Source organism: Salvelinus sp. IW2-2015, linkage group LG1 (genome assembly GCF_002910315.2).
Source record: "Salvelinus sp. IW2-2015 linkage group LG1, ASM291031v2, whole genome shotgun sequence".
NCBI classification, from domain to species: Eukaryota; Metazoa; Chordata; class Actinopteri; order Salmoniformes; family Salmonidae; genus Salvelinus; species Salvelinus sp. IW2-2015.
The window spans coordinates 8,584,536-8,607,027 of NC_036838.1; the positions used below are offsets into that span (position 1 = coordinate 8,584,536).

The 22,492-nt window shown below is 45.9% G+C and overlaps 2 protein-coding genes across 2 annotated transcripts; both read right to left on the reverse strand.

Moving 5' to 3' along the window:
• Positions 1–12,310: 12,310 nt before the first annotated feature.
• LOC111960531 (interferon regulatory factor 2-binding protein 2-B-like) lies at positions 12,311–14,764 on the reverse strand. The gene is made up of 2 exons (XM_023982564.2): positions 13,879–14,764; positions 12,311–13,522 (listed from the first exon to the last, which is right to left on the reverse strand). Exons 1-2 carry the CDS (start codon positions 14,663–14,665, stop codon positions 12,783–12,785), a joined length of 1,527 nt encoding a protein of 508 aa, XP_023838332.1. The 5' UTR covers positions 14,666–14,764; the 3' UTR covers positions 12,311–12,782.
• A 2,882-nt stretch (positions 14,765–17,646) lies between these two features.
• LOC111960539 (interferon regulatory factor 2-binding protein 2-B) lies at positions 17,647–20,345 on the reverse strand. Its single transcript, XM_023982574.2, has 2 exons — positions 19,215–20,345; positions 17,647–18,858 (listed from the first exon to the last, which is right to left on the reverse strand). Exons 1-2 carry the CDS (start codon positions 19,999–20,001, stop codon positions 18,119–18,121), a joined length of 1,527 nt encoding a protein of 508 aa, XP_023838342.1. The 5' UTR covers positions 20,002–20,345; the 3' UTR covers positions 17,647–18,118.
• Between the last annotated feature and the right edge of the window lie 2,147 nt (positions 20,346–22,492).

Consider the following 22,492-nt stretch of genomic DNA (forward strand, 5'->3'; position numbering starts at 1 on the left):
GTCAACTTTGGAAATGTTAGGTGTTGCGGGCCGGTGGGAGTGCGTGTTGGAGTCCGATTGGTCTCCGGGTCTATTTATACGACCTGCCATGCCTTCTGTCAGAACATAACACCCTCTGCCCCCTCCCTACCCCACAACACCCACCCAGGGCAAGGGAGCAAATAGTGAGAGAATTTAAGGGGGTCAGACCCAACTAACAGGCCACACATCTGTCCAGGTTGGAATTCCGAAGGGGCCAGTCAGCACATTGTCAAACTGGCGTCCGGCCCAATAAACAGGCCGTCCGTCTTTCTCCCTCGCTTGCCATAGCAACCCGGATTACCTGGCCCACAGCCCAGATAAGGGGGACTTTTTATGTTGATGAATATCACGTTAAAGAAGATTGCCCTAGTGCCAAGAAGCATCCGTTAAATACATACATTATGCCTGATTATCTAAGTATTCTAAAATTCTCAAGTCTTTACTGTATTTGAATCACAAATACTACTAATACTACAAATATTTCTAATTTGTTAACACTTTATATCAAGGTACCTAAATGGTACTTTAAAGTAAAGTTGTACCACCGAATCTGTAATACATATGAATTTTGTAAATTCTACATTTTCTTTTCCAGAAATTCCAGATAAAAAAGAATTCTGCATCCCTGTAATTTCCATGAGTGTCCAGGCCAGGAATACACCTATCAGAGATTGATTGTGACGCTCCAGTGACCTAAGTGGACGAGAGAATATTAATGGAGATCAATGCAGGAAGCCATTTTCTCTCTCTCCCGCTCTCTCTCGGTCTCTCCCCTGCTCTCAATCTCTGTCATTAACTCTCCACTTCTCTGTGTGCACGACTTTCAACCGAGTAAATAGCCTTTATGTCATTAGGGTCGGAGTTCAGTTTGGAAACGACTCAACTGTTTTGCTTGTATTACTTTTTTCTTGGTGAGGTTTTACCGCATGTCTGAGGGAAATTAACTGCCAAAAGGCTCTTGTGAACTCTCTTGATGATTCTTGTGTTTCTTGCCATGTAGCTTCCCTTTATACCACATTGACATCAAAGCTTTCGTCTCTATTGATATATCCTGTCAATTACACACAGACACACACACACACACTCCTTTTGGGACACCTCTCTTGAAAAGCACTCAGACATTGACAGTTTGGTAATCATTGACATCCAAGTCATGCCTGATGCCTATAAGTGGGCCAAAGAGCAGAAGTTTCCAGAAACAGGTGCTGCTGGTTCCTGCTGGCTGCTGCCTGCATGCTGGCTGAGCTGAAATACTGCCAGTCCACATTCAGAACAATAACCAACGCCCTCAATCTCATCCTCCCTCATCCTCCCACTTGGCAGCTAGCCCGGCAGACTCAAACATCCCCTTTCCCCCTCGTCCTCCCTCCTCCCTCCACTCTCCCATCTAAACATATCCTGCTTGGCCCAGTGGACAACTTTCCATGTGGCTTCGGGTGACTTTGGATACTTTTCTCTTCCCACAAACCCCAGCCCTGCCTGGCTGCCAGTGGAATGGTACAGACAAGATGGAGGGAGGAAGAGGGGAGAGACAAAGAGAGGAAACCGTCTCTTTCCTACTTGAATCATGACTGTGTACACTCGTAGAAAGAAGGTTTTCCAAAAGAGTTCTTCGGCTGTCCCCATAGGTTGACCTTTTTTCGGTTCCAGGTAGAACCGTTTTTGGTTTCAGGTAGAAGTATTTCGTGCTCCATGTAGAACCCTCTGTGTAAAGGGTTCTACATAGAACTCAAAAGGGTTCTACCTGGAACCGAACAGAGTTCTTCAAAGGGTTATCCTGCGGGGACAGCTGAAGAACCCTTTCAGATTCTAGATAGCACCTTTTTTTCAAAGAGTGTACCAGATATGCTCCATTAACAATAATAGAGAGGAGAAAGAGAATGCTCCCATGTTCCCTGTGTTTTTAGCTACCATGCAAAAGATATCATAAAAAAAAATCCCTGGCTTGGGAATGAAGGGAGAGAGGGTGCTGTGATTTGGGGTTGAGATCCAGCCTGCCTGCCCCACCCCTGGAATGAATAGCCAGGGATCAAAGAGATCCGGTGTAGGGAGTGAGTGTTTGTGTGCGTGAGTGCATCAGTGCATCAGTGGGTGCGTGTGGTTGAGTGTGTGTTATGTATATGTCTGCATATGTGTGCTTGTAAGTGTTCTATTTGAGGGCAAGCAATACAAATGTACTGTGGTTGTGTGTCTCTACTCTCTTCCTTCATTTCCTGGTGTCACATCCATACCCGGGGGGATTTTTCCTTTGTTCTTCTGGTGGGCATTTTGTGTGGGCCTGTATTGCAACATATGAACTTAATTTTTGTGGGGGGATAAATCACTTACAGTAAGTGCTGGCAATTGTATACACACTAGCTGCCAGGAACACAGAAAAATTAAGTCGTATTTCTAACAGGCAGAGCAGCAGACGCCTTGAAAGAAAGGGAAGGCTCTTTGATCTGCTGGGATGTTAGAAATCAGCAGCATTATTCACAGTCAGGGTTACGTAACTGCAAGGAGCGGTGAGTGAACAATGAGTGCATGCCTGTCTCTCTCGCTCTGTTATCCCTCTCTCTCTCTCTCTGTCTCTCTCTCTCTCAGCAAAGCAATCCACTGTTTTCGCAGGAAATAAAATATTTATATTCAGATCTGTCTATGCTATTAACTGTTCAATGCAATACTTTAACTTAGTTTCAGCCATTGGTGAATAAAAAAGCTTAGAAAAAAAACGAATATTCAAATATCTTGGCCTGGACGGTCTAAAATAAGTGTGTTTCCATAAAAGGAGATCGAAGAGTCTGGGCTGGCTGTAATAGGTCATAGCTGTCGCCGGGCGGGAAATGCAAGGTCAAAGGTCACCGGTGGAAAAACCCAGTCAGTTGGCTTGAGAACAATATAGGAGGAGGTAAGAAGGTTTTTCCTGAAGACAGCAGTTGTTGCAACAGCATGTTGCCTTAATGCCTGGATTCGTTTGAATCCGGTCTGCTTCCCAAATGGCACCCTATTCCCTATGTAGTGCACTACTTTGGACCAGAGCCCTATGGGCCCTGATAAAAAAAAGTAGTCCACTATATAGGGAGCAGGGTGCCATTTGGGACACAGTCCTTGGACCCTTTTTTAACTTCCTTTGACACAACCCAGACAAAACAAGGAGAGGCCAAAACAGCAAGAAGAAAAGAGAGCTGGAGGGCAAACATTTCAACATTTGCTTCATTTTGCGATGTGTGTTTACTGCTGTCGATCCTTTTGAAATGAGCAAAGTGAAGCCAAACGATTGCACCTCTTAACCTGCTGTTGGATTTAGGAACATGTCTGTTTTCATTTTATTTTTCAAATGAGTCTCCCTCTTGAAACACATGTCCGTTTCACTTTCATTTGCGAGCCGTCCTGCGTGACAAGTAAAAAGTGTGTGTTGAAAATTAACGTGGATTTGATACAGGGTCTTGGTGCCACATGGCATGTGTTATAATGGACACCCGAGGCAGGGAGCTGCAGCTTAGACAACTATTATGGCGGCCCGGCAGGCAAAGCTGATCTGTCTGGTGTCTGTGTGTGTGTTTGTGTGCTTGTGGTTGCGTGTGATTGCCTGTATCCTTCTCTGAATGTGTGCCACTTTAAACAATGGCACTTTATATAATGTTTACATACACTACATTACTCATCTCATATGTATATACTGTACTCTATACCATCTACTGCATCTTGTGTATGCCGTTCGGCCATCACTCATTCATATATTTTTATGTACATATTGTTATTCATTCCTTTACGCATGTGTGTAAGGTAGTTGTTGTGAAATTGCTAGGTTAGATTACTTGTTAGATATTACTGCATGGTCGGAACTAGAAGCACAAGCATTTCGCTACACTCGCATTAACATCTGCTAACCATGTGTATGTGACAAATAAAATTTGATATCTGGAGTATGTGTGTTCCTGTAGACTGTGTTTGTGTGCGTGCATGTCCTACTACTCTGCATGCGTGTGTGTGTCCTCTTTGTGTCTATGTGTCTATATGTGTGTGTATGTCTGTCTGTGTGTCTAAGTAAGGAGTGGTGAATCAGGGCTAATTTGGAGGTGTGAGTAAACTGTAGAGTCAGGCATTCCGGGGCTATAGCTAGCTGCTGCACCAAAGACTGCACAGTGAGCTGCAGACGCCCTGATGCATGGCTGTTGAGAGAGAGAGAGTGGTGACACAATCAATGACACATCGATGTCCTGGAATGACGCCAGGATCACACTGCAGTCAGCAGCTGCTTCTGCTCAACTTCCTGTCATGTGCTCTCCTGGTTGAAGTTTCCCCTAGATGCAGGTCGAGGATCAGCTTCCACTCCCCAACCCTATCCTTAACCATTAGAGGGGGAAATACAACACTGACCCAAGATCAGCATGTACGTGGAAACTGCTCCAGGCGAAAAAGCCCCATGCCCCTTTGCTTTGCTTTTGTCTGGCTTACAGGGGACACTGAAGCTTCTAGCTTTTACCTTGTTGACACACTTTATCAGCTGATTCCAATCTGGCTGCAAATCCTGAGTAATGTCTATTGCACAACAAAAGGCCCTCTGTCAGCCGGGGTTTGCTTTTTCTCCGCTTTCTTCTCCCTTTCTCTTGTTTAAATCTGTTTTAGCTGTCACCTTCATTTTTCCTCCCTCGTCTCTTGCTCTCTTTTATCTCTCTCTCTCTCTCGCTCCCTTCATCTCTGCTCTCACAACTTGCTCCAGTTTTGTGATTGGACGGCGCTCCAACATCTGAGAGAAAAACATTCTGAGGCGTGGAGGCAGTGTCGTTTTTCACGTGGGGGAGAATAAAATGAGAATTTCACAGCCTCGATTCACTGCAATATCAGCGAGCGAGAGAGGGAGCAAAAGAGAGTCTGAGAAAGAGAGAGAGAGGGAGAGGATTTTGAAATTATTTCATCCATCATGTGAATCGTGGCCAACAAAGGATCCTGGCACCCCTTGACATCACTGTCTAAAAATAGACGTCGCCGTGGCAGCGCTGCAGGACATTAATCATGCAGTAGAAGAAGAAACAGAGGTAGTGGAGGAATGAGCCCTCCCAGCTCCCGCTTCCATCTTAATTAGGTACCTCCAGCACCAGAGAAGAAGAGAGGAGAAAATAACGGAGGGGTTGGATGACAGGGGGATTTAAAAAGCAATTGACTAAGTTGGAAGCCACGTATTAAACGATCCAATCGTCAAGAGATGGACGCTTCTTGGCACTGATGGTGGCGCAAAATGGCTTCCTCTCACTTCTCGTGTTGGCGAGAGCTTGGTGTTTAGAGTATCACGTTATCCCATTTGATAAGAGAAACAGGAAAGCTGTGATACCGTCTGGGGCTGATACGAAACTATCTTGATGACCCTCGAGACGAGGTCATGAAGAGATAGGTGGCCGTGCACTTTGCCCGACTCTGTTTCTCAACCAATCACTAAAAATGTGTTTACTGAACCCTACAATGTCACATTGCTTATACTATTACAAGATTGAAAACAGAGGACTTCTCATTCTGGTTGTTACAATTCAAGGTCCTCAAAGCACTTCTGTGATGTCCGTCTTTGTCCCCTGGAACCTAATAGGTGACACACTGCTGGAATCAGAGTAAGAATAACCACACCACTGACAGGAACTGCATGACTCCAATGAAAATAGCCCAATCTATAAATCGCTGTATTCCATTATGTTTTAAAGTGGAGAGAAAAAAACAAGAGAAACTGTGTTCTTGTTTTCCAAACAGTGGTGACCTGATTTCGCCCAGCTAGTCTGGCAGTGGTGACCATTATCCCAGCGCTCTTATCAGCTGACTCTGGATCAGATGGACAGGGATGAGGGAATCTCTTCCACGCCATCCCGCCATGGATGGGATACATAGGTCATAGGTCATTTGGATTTGTTGTGTTGTCCGCCCCTCTTTCTGGCTAAACCGCTTGTTACTATAGGTCTTACACAACAATGCTGGATTGTAGCCGGTGCATAATGCTGCTCCTACCATATGCCACCTACTCATTTGCAGTCACATTCCTTTGTCTGAGTACATCATGTAAGAACGGATGAATCACGTGGCATAAACAGTTGGACGATTGACAAAATGCGCTTCACTGAATACTGAACCACACACAGAATGGAACTGTACTCTACTGCTTCTAAGTATGGAGGAGATTAAACTGTGTGTGTGTGTGTGTGTGTGTGTGTGTGATTGTGTGTGTGTGTGTGTTGTGTGTGTGTGTGGTTGTGTGTGTGTGTGTGGTGTGTGTTGGTTGGTGTGTGGTGTGTGTGTGTGTGTGTGTGTGTGTGTGTTGTGTGTGGTGTGTGTGTGTGCTACAATGTACGACATAACAAATGAGAACAGACTTTGTCTCTGCAATGGATCCATTCGCACTCACAACTCATTCATCCGCGCAGTGTAAGCTATTGCCCGACGTTGAATGTCGGCATTTCATAGGATAAGATTCGTATGTCTTTTACTTTGCTCGACTTGGCATTATGGACAAAGGTTAATAGATTTGGCAATATAAAATGATCAGGAAGAGGAACATAAGTCAATGGGCCAGAGAGGCTTTCTCTGCCCCTACAATAAATGTGGAAAGATTTTAGCAACAGAAAAACGAAATAGCCCCCCCCCGCCCCAAAAGAAATGTAATACTCCCAAAACCTCACACACAACCAAAATACTGGATCATTTGCCTGCAACTGAAAGAGGGCGGGAGTGGATTTCAAGGCCTACTTTGTGTTTCACCAACAAAAGGTTGTGGGCAACGCTCGTCAACGCCAACAAGGTCTGTACACAGTTTACAAAGGAGTGTTCGGGGGGTGGGATAGTGGCTCTCCTTTCTTAAAGGGACGAACACATTACCATTGCCTTGCTGTGTAAGGGATATTTAATTACAATAAGCATCGATTCACAGATCTGAGTGGAGGATAACCACATGCCCGCGCCTATCAGGAGCAAAACCCATGTGGCGTCAAAGCCGCTTGTTATTTAACGCTTTTCAACAGTGCGAACACAAACACAGAGGAAACAGGAAGGATGTGAAATATCTACTATTAAAGTAGTGAGAATCTGCAGAGAATTACAGCCCCTTGGGGCTGGAGAGCTGGGGGGTCTGGATCTCCATTCAACGTTGGCCAGAGAGGCAGAAGATTGAAAACAAGCGCTCTTGGGAGCGAGGACTTCCGCACTCCAAATCAAGCACCCTCTTTCTTAGAAGCAGTACATAGACAGACGCCCTCGTCGTCCCTTTGATGAAGAACGACTCATCAAAGTGGGTTATCTGAAAAGCAGTAACTTCAAAAAAGGCCAACATTCAAAGGATCCATACAATGTAGGGGAATTGATAGAAGTTGAGAAAAAAAACTTGGCTCTGAAATATGCGGATAGAGAAACGAGTTATATTTAAAACATAATACAAAAATGTGTCTGATGGGAAAAATCGTCTGCAATCTGATTAAATTGTCGCTGCATAAATAATATTTCAAGATTCGAAACTGTAAAAAGTGGTTTGCAAAGGCTTATTTTAATTTTGCTTTAATTTATTTTGCGAGGCCAAATCTCACTTAAATTGGTAACATCAGATACGGGAGCATTCGCAACTGTTGATAGTCCACTCTAGATAAAACATTCTTGCCATGTGACATAAAAGGCATGTTCCGGACCAGTTCTGTTCTCCGATATCATTGTCTTGAAAACAGTCAATGACTATGAGGCTATAGCAGAATCAATTCTGGTACTTGACAAAAAAACAACAACTTTGCACTTCATTGAGTAAGCAACAGAGGTCTAGAACTGTTAGAAAGGCCAATTTTGATCGTACTTGCCGGGACTTCAATTTTTACCTTTGGCCTCCTAACCATTGGTGAACATTGCTCGCCACCAGTAAGCAATTTCAACCATTTCCTGCAGCAGTATAGTGTCATAAACGCCCAATATGGGCCGCCACTTAGCGGTAGCTATTTCTCCCATGCAGGATTGACTCGTGGCAGGCATCCACATTGCCTGGCTGATTTAACTTTTCGACGAGAGGAGCGGTAACTAGGCAGCGGGGCCCCCACTTTCACGAACACACAAGGTTCACTCTCCGTGTGTGTGCGATCACTATATTTGGGTGCCGTCCAGTAAACCTTTTTCCAGATAAAGGCTTTGGGAGAGTCAGACAGAACAGGCCCGGCGTTCCTTCCTTGGTGTTGGCTGCTGTGGTGATTAATCGGCGCAGAAGCTTGGCCTGTGTTCTGTCTAATATAGTGAGAGCAGCTGCTGGATGGACCCTCTTCTTTCGCCTCGGCACGCTCCCTCACTTCCCAGCGGTCCCCCACACACCTATCACAATCCCCCCTTTTATTTTACTGGGACAGCAAAGGACGGCCTTGGGCAATGTGTTAGCATGGGTATCCCCCCCCCGCCCGCCACCACGCCGTCACACCACATCACACCCGCTTGCTTCAAAGCCAGCCGTATACAGCAGCCCGGCAAAGCACAGTGGCCCCCACATGATTTCCAAAATCCCCAAGGCGAGATCTTTTAAATCGCTGTTGCGGCAGGCCAGGGCCCAGACCATTGTGCATGTGCAGCCACGACCGGCAGCCATTTGTCATGCGGGGCTGTTGGGTGACCTTTTGAACAGAGTTTGGATTTGGACAACCTCCAGATGAGACTATGCTATCCTAGTTAGCCTAGGCAGGTCGTTGGGACACAGCTATCACTTTTAAAATGCACACGGCAAACACAACCTTAAACAACCTCTGGGCCTTACAAACAAACATGGAAATGTTAGTGGCACTTGTTGCTAGCGATTCGTTGCGTAGCCACGAGGAGATGGTAGAAGCAGCACGGTAAGGCCGCTAAGGTTGAACTGAAAGAACGTTGGCCATCCGACGCGTCCGTCCTTTCAGACAAGCCCTGACATTTCAGGTCTAAAAATACAGGGGGGAATGTTTTAAGGGAATTTGTGGGAGAGTTATAAGCAGTAGAGGCTCATATAACCTCCAGAGACAAACATTGACATGGCAATGGTTAAAAATGAGTTACTATAAAAGTGTTCAAAGGGAGGATACAGTATGCTGCTCTATTTGGATTGCTCCAGATGAACTAGGCCTAAAAATGTAGGCTACATGGACTGGCGAACACCCTCAAAGTTATTTAGAAATTGTTTTGTGGAATAGCTATGGCTTTTAGTTTGATATTACATTTGTGTCATTGAAAACCAAATCGTGGATGTAAAATACATGTAGTTATATTTCTCCAAAACAACCACCATTCCCTAGGTTTCATTCAATTGAATGTAGGCCATGTGCTTTTTATTGATGTTGTTATTTGATAACTCCCTCAGGATCTATGTTGAAAGCTGTGTGGTATAAATCAAAACGTTTAGGCTTCTGAGGCTATTTTAAGACAGAGGTAGGTAACATTCGTTCAACAAACCTGTATTGGAAAGTTCACTGTTGCAAATTCCACATGGCCGACCTTGTGCGCACACTCCTTGTGTGTTTATTATCATACGGCCTTCCAACTTCATCTACTGTTTCCTTCACAGGAACCATCATGTATTTTGGAGTCAGGAAGAGTAGAGAAGGCTGATTGGGGGGGGGGCAGCTGAGCAAACAAAGGGAGCGAGAGAGGGGGGAAAAGCCTTAAATTCTTTCTGAGTGTGCCCCGTAATTTGAGCAAACCTATTCATCTCGGACGACTGGCTGCTTTTTCGCCCTCGGGTGTCGAGTTTCGGTGGCAGACGAAAAGGAATGAGCTGGCTCGGCTGGAATTCGAAGCAGAGCTGAGCGCCAGCCAGCGTTGCAGATGAGCTGGCACCAATGTAACAGAAAGCCCGGGTCAGGTACACACCATCTGCTCCCCTCCCTAGACATCAAACGAACCAACGTTGATCCGCACAAAATGGAACCTGACAAATCGGCTGCGGCCAAGTCTGTGTAGGTCTACTGTGAAATAGCTACAGTGCACATTGGGTGTCAGTCATAATTTTATTACATAAGCCTAAAGTGCTCGCCACAACATTGGGGGGAAAGCGAGAATGTACAAACTAAGTGCAAATAATGTTTTGGAATGTAAGCCTACTCATTATCGGTGAATGAAGGGTTTCCGTTTACTGACCAATACAATGTTATTCTACAAAAACCACAGTGGGCTAATGTTTGAYTTATGTTGAATTTGCTAAGTCTCTTAAAAATGACATTAATTGAAAGTAGAGCTGCAACGTGGGGCCATGTAGGGCTATATCTAGGCCCATTTCCTTCCAAAATAGAGCTTGCTAGCATGTAGTCTATAAAACCCAGAAATTAGTTTACCTGTGGTTCATTCAGCCATCCCTATGGAGAAAGAATATGGTTTTAGGATATACGCAGAAAATAAAAGGGCTGAGGTTAACACAGGCTTAAGAGATCTTATACATTTTGTTCAATGAGATATCAGTCATTTAACTTGACCTTTATGAAAGAAAATGTATAATATAAATGGTTCAAAAATTACAAAGTGAAGTTAGCTGATTAAGATCATCTCATAGAACAAAACGTACAAGATCTACTAAACCTGTGTTTACCACAGACCTTATTTTTGGCGTTTATCCAAAAACACTACAAAAATGCCATTCATTTCCCTAATGGCTTTGTCCAACAAACCATGGCAGAGTTAGTGCCTATAAAAGGACAGAATTACTATTGCTCTCTATACCAACCTTGGACCGTGTTGTCATCAAACTGGGTCAGTAAAGGGTTAAGTCTGGATTTGGCCACTCCCCTGAATGGTGGGTGAATGCAAGGCGAGGCTCAGGCGCAGAAAAACACAAGCCTCCCATTCATCTCGTCACCGTGTGATCAACCTTGAACAGTGGAAGGCGTGTTATTGCACCGGAGGTCCCGAGCAGGCAGCAGCAGAGACGAGAGGGGGACAGGGGGGGGGGGCGGACGGTGACTCAGGAATTCCACTGAGGCGTGCACATGACCAAGCACCTCTTTTATGCCCTCTTTTGTGGAGGATGATATTCTGGAGGACTACAATGCAGCCATTGACTCAATGGGGTTCTGATGGCGAACCATGTCAAACGCCCATGTGTGTTTTGTTCATGTGTGCACTGTAGCCTATAGAGGGGATGATTATATATTCATTTTCAGATAGTTGCCAATAAACAATTGATCCAGAGGGGAAATGAACAAAAATCATCATCTACAAAATAATGCATTGTTTGTTGTTTATGCTGTTGGGTTACTAGGGAGATATCTAGGTTATCACCGAATGAAATATGTATGCAGTCAACATTGGCTGTGGCTTGCAGATGAATAAGAGATTATCTCCAAAGCTGGTTAACCCGTTTCGAATGGAAGAATCCCTCTCACACACAGTGCACACTACATGTTTGCTTCTACAGTAGCCTCAACGAATGTAGTCAAACTATTACTCTGGATCACATGCATACTTCTTGACAAGCATGCAGCGTTGAGTTGTGGGAAAAAGCCAATACCTCCAATCAAAGCTCACATGTACTGAGCTCACAAGTAGTCACATGACGTAATCATTCATGACTTCACATCCTTACTATGTTTTGTTTTGTATTAGGGCGTGGATGCAATGTGTCAAAGGCAATGGCCCTGGGGGCGAAGTGACAAGAGAATAGATCTGAAAGAGATTTAACTGAATATTGTGTAGATCTTATTGATCAACATGACTTCCGTACATTCTAGCTCCATCGCTAGCCTAACTACCTATGAACATGAAACGAAACAACTCCCTCCATTTAGGCTGACTTACCAAGAGATAATGCACGGCTGTTTCAATTGTGCAGAATCACTCTAAAATCAACATCCCCAATAAACAGTGATGTTTAGCTTAATAAACAGTGATGTTTAGCTTTAGCTTAATGAACTGATTAAATTAACATTTAAGTCCTTTTGGGTTAACTGTACATATAGTATGACATACTAAGAATACTTTTGTTTTTACCAGCATAGGAGACACGCGGTAGATTTGACTAACTTAGTGGTCATTAAATGTACAATAGCCTCATTACTGCTGTAAGCAAAGTAAATCACGAGTATTAAAACCATCTGAGGAATTTTTTATGCTGGCATATATTCAACTGTATGTTTACTGCTGTATAGAAAATCTCCCCTCACTTCTTTTCCTCCCTCCCTACTCCCTCGCTTTGCTCTCACCCCCCCCCCCCCCCCAATCCTCCCTGGGTCCCATTTTGTTCTTGTCAAAGGTATTGCATCACTGCCCATGAGTGATTCATAATCGGGACATGACTCTCTCTCCCTATGGCTTCACTCATTACTAATTGCAGGGAAATAAGCAAACCAGACACTAGTTATTATTACAAGGTCAGAAATTGTATTTGGCAAGTTTTTTTTTTTTTAAACAAGTGCATACAAGTACAGCTAGAAGCAATTCAGTTTGCCAAGTGCTCGTAGAGTCATATTAGTTAGTCACATTCTATGTTTAACAGGGACTGCCACCAGAACTAAAAAAAAGTACATCGATAGGACATCGAAAAAAAGAGGGGGAGGAGGAAAGTAGTCTGTTATGATGAGTACATACCTTTATCTTCAAAAAAATATATAGAAACACAATGTATTGAAAAACAAAAACAAAATAATCAAAAAAAAATTATACAGCCATGTTTACGAAGCATACAACTTCCCTTGTGTCCAATATGTACACGTCCATCAGTTTCTTTTGGATGGTATGCATGGTACGAGGATTTATATTCAGTTGTAATGGTGTACATGTTGGTTTTTGTTTGTTGTTGTGGTAGTTAAAAAAAAAAAACGCGGGTAAAATCAAGGGTCTCTCTCCTTTTTTACTTTCACGTCCCCTGCCAAGATGGTGGCTATTTCGCCCTGCATGAAGGCCCATGGTACGTTGGAGCCCACCAGTGGGCATTTCTCCCCGCTGGGGCAGTACACCTCTCCCGTGGCCCCCTGCTGTTTGATACTCTCCCGGGAGCAGGGGAAGCAGAACTTGTGCGAGGGCACTGACGGGCACTGGACAAAGTGTGTGTCCTCCAGTCTCTCGTGGCACAGGGTGCAGCACAGTGGCACGCTGCCCGGCACCGACGAGTCTGGAATGCTCTGCGGCGGTGCCCCGTGAGGGTCCATGCCCTGCGAGTGGGCCGTGGCCACCACCTCCCTCTGGGTCAGCCGCCGCTGGCCTGCAGAGGACGGGGACAGTGGGCTCCCGCTGTTGCGCCGGCCCGCTGCCGTGGTGGAGTGCACCTGGTTGGCGTCCTTGGGCGAGCCAGTGTTGCCGGCATTGTCAGCGGCGAGGATGAGTGCTGCCATGGGCGACTGGCCGTTCTGTGCCGTGGCCGCCTCCGGTGGGGTGGAGCGACTGTGGGGGGAGATGGTGGAGGGTGGAGCGGCAGAGAAGCCTGGCAGGGATGCCGGCGGCATCTTGAGGACCTCTGAGGGCGACGGCAACCAAGGCTGGCCCTCGCCGCCATTCATCTTGGGGGCGGAGCCCTCGCCGTCGGGCTCGGGGGAGGCTTTCCTCTTCATGCTCCGCGGGTGCTTCCCTCGGTCTGTTGGAGAAGAAGGAGGAGGGGTGGGGGGGTAGAGAGAGGAGTTAAGGGTTAACAAACATTCCAACCACCACAGCAGCAGCAAATGTGCATGCACTGTAAATGAAATGAAACATTCCTCTCAAAGTTTTATGTTATTTCATATGTAAAACAAAACGTGCAGAGGAAAAACAAGTTGTCTAGTCGGTAGCCTGCTGGGGATCTGACTAGAGGAAATGTAAACATGCATAAACAACCATTCAACAGAAAACCCACGTCAACACAGTGGCAAAGTAGCTGACTAAGAACACTGCCAGTTACTGTTTTAGTCTTCCAAATGAACGCATTCCTGTGTGAAAAAAAAAATACAATCCTACCTGGTTTTGAAGAAGTTGCACTTGTCTCATATCCCATGACGCGCTGCATCGCCGCATGGTCTTTCTTGAACCTGCTGTCGAATGTGTGGAGAGCCATCAAATCCCTCACTGTTTTGCCCTTGCCCATCCACTCCTCTGCCCGCTTGTGGCTCTCAGACATGTCCGACATGCTATCCGGTCTATGCTTGTCTTTCATATCCTCCCCGCGCTTGCCGTGGTCGCCTTGACCAGGAACATTCAACGCGCCCGGCATACCCATTTGAGCGGGCCGACCATTGAGTGTGTGTACTGGACCCATGTTTCCGTTTACTAAAGGCACCAGATTGGGAGGAACCGTGCTAGTCCTGCGAGGGTTGGGGCTCTGGCGGTTCAGCTCCGGTGGGTCGTCAGGTTTTGGAAATCCATTTGGCACAGGGATGCCGTTAACTTGCCTCCCCGGTTGGTACTCCGGTCCCAACCTTGGCGGTCGGTCAGAGAGGGGATAGCGATCCAGAGGCTGAGGCGGACGCGAGCCGGGGTCTCCAGCCGAATGGTTGTGGGACTGAATTTCCTTCCCCGAGTGCTGAGGTTTGCCTGGCCCCGGWGATCTCCCGTCCTGGAAGCCATGAGCCCTCTTCAGCTGTCGGGCAGTCTCAATTACAAACTCAATCCGGTCGGCTCCCTCGTAGTTGACACATCCCCTGCAAACAGGTTCGGTAAAATCCCAGATCATCGCCCATGGCATGCGGGGCAAATCACACAAATAACACGACTGCCTCCTCGAAGCAGCTACAGCCGCGGACGACATAGTTTTCGAAAAAGTGGATACCAAATTCTCCAAACCTCCCTGGGATTCGTTTTATTCTGTAGAAAAAAAATGAATCGCAAATAATTGTGTATTTTCCCTCTAGCCAAACAGCCTTAAAACAGCCAAGTTACATTGAGAAGTTCATTGCAGTTGTGTACTTTACTACGGNCTTCCAACTTCATCTACTGTTTCCTTCACAGGAACCATCATGTATTTTGGAGTCAGGAAGAGTAGAGAAGGCTGATTGGGGGGGGGGCAGCTGAGCAAACAAAGGGAGCGAGAGAGGGGGGAAAAGCCTTAAATTCTTTCTGAGTGTGCCCCGTAATTTGAGCAAACCTATTCATCTCGGACGACTGGCTGCTTTTTCGCCCTCGGGTGTCGAGTTTCGGTGGCAGACGAAAAGGAATGAGCTGGCTCGGCTGGAATTCGAAGCAGAGCTGAGCGCCAGCCAGCGTTGCAGATGAGCTGGCACCAATGTAACAGAAAGCCCGGGTCAGGTACACACCATCTGCTCCCCTCCCTAGACATCAAACGAACCAACGTTGATCCGCACAAAATGGAACCTGACAAATCGGCTGCGGCCAAGTCTGTGTAGGTCTACTGTGAAATAGCTACAGTGCACATTGGGTGTCAGTCATAATTTTATTACATAAGCCTAAAGTGCTCGCCACAACATTGGGGGGAAAGCGAGAATGTACAAACTAAGTGCAAATAATGTTTTGGAATGTAAGCCTACTCATTATCGGTGAATGAAGGGTTTCCGTTTACTGACCAATACAATGTTATTCTACAAAAACCACAGTGGGCTAATGTTTGAYTTATGTTGAATTTGCTAAGTCTCTTAAAAATGACATTAATTGAAAGTAGAGCTGCAACGTGGGGCCATGTAGGGCTATATCTAGGCCCATTTCCTTCCAAAATAGAGCTTGCTAGCATGTAGTCTATAAAACCCAGAAATTAGTTTACCTGTGGTTCATTCAGCCATCCCTATGGAGAAAGAATATGGTTTTAGGATATACGCAGAAAATAAAAGGGCTGAGGTTAACACAGGCTTAAGAGATCTTATACATTTTGTTCAATGAGATATCAGTCATTTAACTTGACCTTTATGAAAGAAAATGTATAATATAAATGGTTCAAAAATTACAAAGTGAAGTTAGCTGATTAAGATCATCTCATAGAACAAAACGTACAAGATCTACTAAACCTGTGTTTACCACAGACCTTATTTTTGGCGTTTATCCAAAAACACTACAAAAATGCCATTCATTTCCCTAATGGCTTTGTCCAACAAACCATGGCAGAGTTAGTGCCTATAAAAGGACAGAATTACTATTGCTCTCTATACCAACCTTGGACCGTGTTGTCATCAAACTGGGTCAGTAAAGGGTTAAGTCTGGATTTGGCCACTCCCCTGAATGGTGGGTGAATGCAAGGCGAGGCTCAGGCGCAGAAAAACACAAGCCTCCCATTCATCTCGTCACCGTGTGATCAACCTTGAACAGTGGAAGGCGTGTTATTGCACCGGAGGTCCCGAGCAGGCAGCAGCAGAGACGAGAGGGGGACAGGGGGGGGGGGCGGACGGTGACTCAGGAATTCCACTGAGGCGTGCACATGACCAAGCACCTCTTTTATGCCCTCTTTTGTGGAGGATGATATTCTGGAGGACTACAATGCAGCCATTGACTCAATGGGGTTCTGATGGCGAACCATGTCAAACGCCCATGTGTGTTTTGTTCATGTGTGCACTGTAGCCTATAGAGGGGATGATTATATATTCATTTTCAGATAGTTGCCAATAAACAATTGATCCAGAGGGGAAATGAACAAAAATCATCATCTACAAAATAATGCATTGTTTGTTGTTTATGCTGTTGGGTTACTAGGGAGATATCTAGGTTATCACCGAATGAAATATGTATGCAGTCAACATTGGCTGTGGCTTGCAGATGAATAAGAGATTATCTCCAAAGCTGGTTAACCCGTTTCGAATGGAAGAATCCCTCTCACACACAGTGCACACTACATGTTTGCTTCTACAGTAGCCTCAACGAATGTAGTCAAACTATTACTCTGGATCACATGCATACTTCTTGACAAGCATGCAGCGTTGAGTTGTGGGAAAAAGCCAATACCTCCAATCAAAGCTCACATGTACTGAGCTCACAAGTAGTCACATGACGTAATCATTCATGACTTCACATCCTTACTATGTTTTGTTTTGTATTAGGGCGTGGATGCAATGTGTCAAAGGCAATGGCCCTGGGGGCGAAGTGACAAGAGAATAGATCTGAAAGAGATTTAACTGAATATTGTGTAGATCTTATTGATCAACATGACTTCCGTACATTCTAGCTCCATCGCTAGCCTAACTACCTATGAACATGAAACGAAACAACTCCCTCCATTTAGGCTGACTTACCAAGAGATAATGCACGGCTGTTTCAATTGTGCAGAATCACTCTAAAATCAACATCCCCAATAAACAGTGATGTTTAGCTTAATAAACAGTGATGTTTAGCTTTAGCTTAATGAACTGATTAAATTAACATTTAAGTCCTTTTGGGTTAACTGTACATATAGTATGACATACTAAGAATACTTTTGTTTTTACCAGCATAGGAGACACGCGGTAGATTTGACTAACTTAGTGGTCATTAAATGTACAATAGCCTCATTACTGCTGTAAGCAAAGTAAATCACGAGTATTAAAACCATCTGAGGAATTTTTTATGCTGGCATATATTCAACTGTATGTTTACTGCTGTATAGAAAATCTCCCCTCACTTCTTTTCCTCCCTCCCTACTCCCTCGCTTTGCTCTCACCCCCCCCCCCCCCCCAATCCTCCCTGGGTCCCATTTTGTTCTTGTCAAAGGTATTGCATCACTGCCCATGAGTGATTCATAATCGGGACATGACTCTCTCTCCCTATGGCTTCACTCATTACTAATTGCAGGGAAATAAGCAAACCAGACACTAGTTATTATTACAAGGTCAGAAATTGTATTTGGCAAGTTTTTTTTTTTTTAAACAAGTGCATACAAGTACAGCTAGAAGCAATTCAGTTTGCCAAGTGCTCGTAGAGTCATATTAGTTAGTCACATTCTATGTTTAACAGGGACTGCCACCAGAACTAAAAAAAAGTACATCGATAGGACATCGAAAAAAAGAGGGGGAGGAGGAAAGTAGTCTGTTATGATGAGTACATACCTTTATCTTCAAAAAAATATATAGAAACACAATGTATTGAAAAACAAAAACAAAATAATCAAAAAAAAATTATACAGCCATGTTTACGAAGCATACAACTTCCCTTGTGTCCAATATGTACACGTCCATCAGTTTCTTTTGGATGGTATGCATGGTACGAGGATTTATATTCAGTTGTAATGGTGTACATGTTGGTTTTTGTTTGTTGTTGTGGTAGTTAAAAAAAAAAAACGCGGGTAAAATCAAGGGTCTCTCTCCTTTTTTACTTTCACGTCCCCTGCCAAGATGGTGGCTATTTCGCCCTGCATGAAGGCCCATGGTACGTTGGAGCCCACCAGTGGGCATTTCTCCCCGCTGGGGCAGTACACCTCTCCCGTGGCCCCCTGCTGTTTGATACTCTCCCGGGAGCAGGGGAAGCAGAACTTGTGCGAGGGCACTGACGGGCACTGGACAAAGTGTGTGTCCTCCAGTCTCTCGTGGCACAGGGTGCAGCACAGTGGCACGCTGCCCGGCACCGACGAGTCTGGAATGCTCTGCGGCGGTGCCCCGTGAGGGTCCATGCCCTGCGAGTGGGCCGTGGCCACCACCTCCCTCTGGGTCAGCCGCCGCTGGCCTGCAGAGGACGGGGACAGTGGGCTCCCGCTGTTGCGCCGGCCCGCTGCCGTGGTGGAGTGCACCTGGTTGGCGTCCTTGGGCGAGCCAGTGTTGCCGGCATTGTCAGCGGCGAGGATGAGTGCTGCCATGGGCGACTGGCCGTTCTGTGCCGTGGCCGCCTCCGGTGGGGTGGAGCGACTGTGGGGGGAGATGGTGGAGGGTGGAGCGGCAGAGAAGCCTGGCAGGGATGCCGGCGGCATCTTGAGGACCTCTGAGGGCGACGGCAACCAAGGCTGGCCCTCGCCGCCATTCATCTTGGGGGCGGAGCCCTCGCCGTCGGGCTCGGGGGAGGCTTTCCTCTTCATGCTCCGCGGGTGCTTCCCTCGGTCTGTTGGAGAAGAAGGAGGAGGGGTGGGGGGGTAGAGAGAGGAGTTAAGGGTTAACAAACATTCCAACCACCACAGCAGCAGCAAATGTGCATGCACTGTAAATGAAATGAAACATTCCTCTCAAAGTTTTATGTTATTTCATATGTAAAACAAAACGTGCAGAGGAAAAACAAGTTGTCTAGTCGGTAGCCTGCTGGGGATCTGACTAGAGGAAATGTAAACATGCATAAACAACCATTCAACAGAAAACCCACGTCAACACAGTGGCAAAGTAGCTGACTAAGAACACTGCCAGTTACTGTTTTAGTCTTCCAAATGAACGCATTCCTGTGTGAAAAAAAAAATACAATCCTACCTGGTTTTGAAGAAGTTGCACTTGTCTCATATCCCATGACGCGCTGCATCGCCGCATGGTCTTTCTTGAACCTGCTGTCGAATGTGTGGAGAGCCATCAAATCCCTCACTGTTTTGCCCTTGCCCATCCACTCCTCTGCCCGCTTGTGGCTCTCAGACATGTCCGACATGCTATCCGGTCTATGCTTGTCTTTCATATCCTCCCCGCGCTTGCCGTGGTCGCCTTGACCAGGAACATTCAACGCGCCCGGCATACCCATTTGAGCGGGCCGACCATTGAGTGTGTGTACTGGACCCATGTTTCCGTTTACTAAAGGCACCAGATTGGGAGGAACCGTGCTAGTCCTGCGAGGGTTGGGGCTCTGGCGGTTCAGCTCCGGTGGGTCGTCAGGTTTTGGAAATCCATTTGGCACAGGGATGCCGTTAACTTGCCTCCCCGGTTGGTACTCCGGTCCCAACCTTGGCGGTCGGTCAGAGAGGGGATAGCGATCCAGAGGCTGAGGCGGACGCGAGCCGGGGTCTCCAGCTGAATGGTTGTGGGACTGAATTTCCTTCCCTGAGTGCTGAGGTTTGCCTGGCCCCGGAGATCTCCCGTCCTGGAATCCATGAGCCCTCTTCAGCTGTCGGGCAGTCTCAATTACAAACTCAATCCGGTCGGCTCCCTCGTAGTTGACACATCCCCTGCAAACGGGTTCGGTAAAATCCCAGATCATCGCCCATGGCATGCGGGGCAAGTCACACAAATAGCATGACTGCCTCCTCGAAGCAGCTACAGCCGCGGACGACATAGTTTTCGTGAAAAGTGGATACCAAATTCTCCAAATCTCCCTGGGATTCGTTTTATTCTGTAGAAAAAAGGAATCGCGAATAATTTTGTATTTTCCCTCTAGCCAAGCAGCCTTAAAACAGCCAAGTTACACTGAGAAGTTCATTGCAGTTGTGTACTTTACTACGGCGCGCCTCTATCTATCTCGCACTACAACTCACAGCTCGAACTCAATGTAGGGCGGTGACGTCACCGACGACACACCACTAGTGCCTCCAGCAGCTCCAATTCTATTTACTTGATTCTTCGACAGCCCCTCCAGCGCATGCTCACCCTTTTTTTCCTCTCTCTATCCGTAGGCCTTACCACTTGTGCAAGGAGTTAAACTGCCAGCAAGCCCTAAAGAGAAACTGGTTAGATGCAGTTGAGCCCTGCTGCTAAAAGTAGTTATTTAATGTCAACGTAAATTGTATCAGATGTTGATGATAGGCTTCTGATTACTGAGAATCAACATCCAAAGATTTCAAAGCAACAATTATTGCGGCTCCTAAATTGTCTCACGAATATATAATGCCTTTGCATGCAACTCAACAAGTGGCGTCACCTATCTTGCGCCTTTAGTTAGCCTATGCATGCTCTCCGGGGCTGGCACTAGAGCCCTATTTAGTAAATCCTCATTCCAGTCACACTGCCAGCACAACGTCACGAGACAGATAGCTTTCACCCAACCATACAATTCGACGCTGTGTTACTATGGCAGATTTTACCCCCCTTCCTTCGTCCTTTTAAAATGGGATAGCCTCTTTCCAATCCATAGTTTACGAGTTCAGCTTTGCACTCTCGACTTGTTTAGACATAAAAATAGATTATAATAGTTGCATGATGAAAACTAACGTCGAAATGTTTATCATTTTAGAAATATTCGTGATTAACTGTGTTTGGGCTACTTTGTCAATCGCTTGCTACACACGCCCCTTATTCTAAGCAACAATGTATCACATAACGAGGTAATTGATACCTTGTTGCAGTCATACTATGACGTGGCGCGTGCCTGCAACACTGTTGCAATTCGACATTTGAGAATATAGCGCCTAACCACCGTGTGATAGCGATGTTCTTCATCGTTATCACAAAGAGCGACTGTGAATTTCCTCATCGTCCAAATATTGGATGAAGTTCAGCATGACTAACTCACACCAATCAACGCCTCGTGATTCAGTAAACTCGACAACTCACAGCCTGTCTGACTGGCGAACACGGAAACCCCCAGATCAAAGTCACAAACCGAGACATCGTTTGCACTTTTTTCAATTACAGCTCCTTCAATTCTTAAGTCTAGAGGCTATTCGTGTGGATAGTTCATTTACTTTGATAATAATTCCACATAGCCTAAATGTCACTCCGGTCTGGTCTTGTTAGACTGCGAGGAAGGTCAACAAAATAGCCTTAGGCCTACTCTCGTGTTGCTATTGCATGAACTGTGTTTGTAGCCTATATAGCTCACTGTAAGATTTGGCAAAAAACGATGTCTTTATTGCCAACCGACCGAGGAGTTTTCCGTAATTTACTTTCTCTCTTTGTTAGGGTTAGCCACAAAATTGTAGAGTGTGAGGCAATACCGCCTATGAGACCTGCGGATACAAAGCAGTTTTTTGTTTTCAAGCATGTAGCCTACTTTATGATGACGTTCCAAACAGGAAGTGGTTTTTAGTCACGTACTCGCTTCTTAACTCGCCCATCCGTGGAAAAACAAACTACCCATCCTGGCTCGCTGCCAAAGATCACAGACATGCGGGGTAGGACGAGCGAGTCACAGCAAGCTAAAGCCAAATACCAAAGGAAATGGTTTCTGAAAGAAAGCATGCCCTTTGTTAAATAGACAGTCGACTAAATGTGATGAATAGTTTCATTTTTGGCTACACCTATTTGTTTCTAATAGGCTAGACATGGAAAATGGCAGCTATTCATTGTATAGTGGGCTCCTGAGTGGTGCAGCGGTCTAGGCTACCTAGACTTTTTCAATCCAAAATGATTAACTGGAATTAATCAATAAACACAAAAGCTGACAGAGACTGTGAGTACATTTTTAATTAGGCCTACAGTTGCATATGACAGAACTAACATCAAGGCGGTGACCCGTTCCTGTAGGTTCATGCTCTACAACATTCGCAGAGTACGACCCTGCCTCACGCAGGAAGCGGCGCAGGTCCTAATCCAGGCACTTGTCATCTCCCGTCTGGATTACTGCAACTCGCTGTTGGCTGGGCTCCCTGCCTGTGCCATTAAACCCCTACAACTCATCCAGAACGCCGCAGCCCGTCTGGTGTTCAACTTTCCCAAGTTCTCTCACGTCACCCCGCTCCTCCGCTCTCTCCACTGGCTTCCAGTTGAAGCTCGCATCCGCTACAAGACCATGGTGCTTGCCTACGGAGCTGTGAGGGGAACGGCACCTCCGTACCTTCAGGCTCTGATCAGGCCCTACACCCAAACAAGGGCACTGCGTTCATCCACCT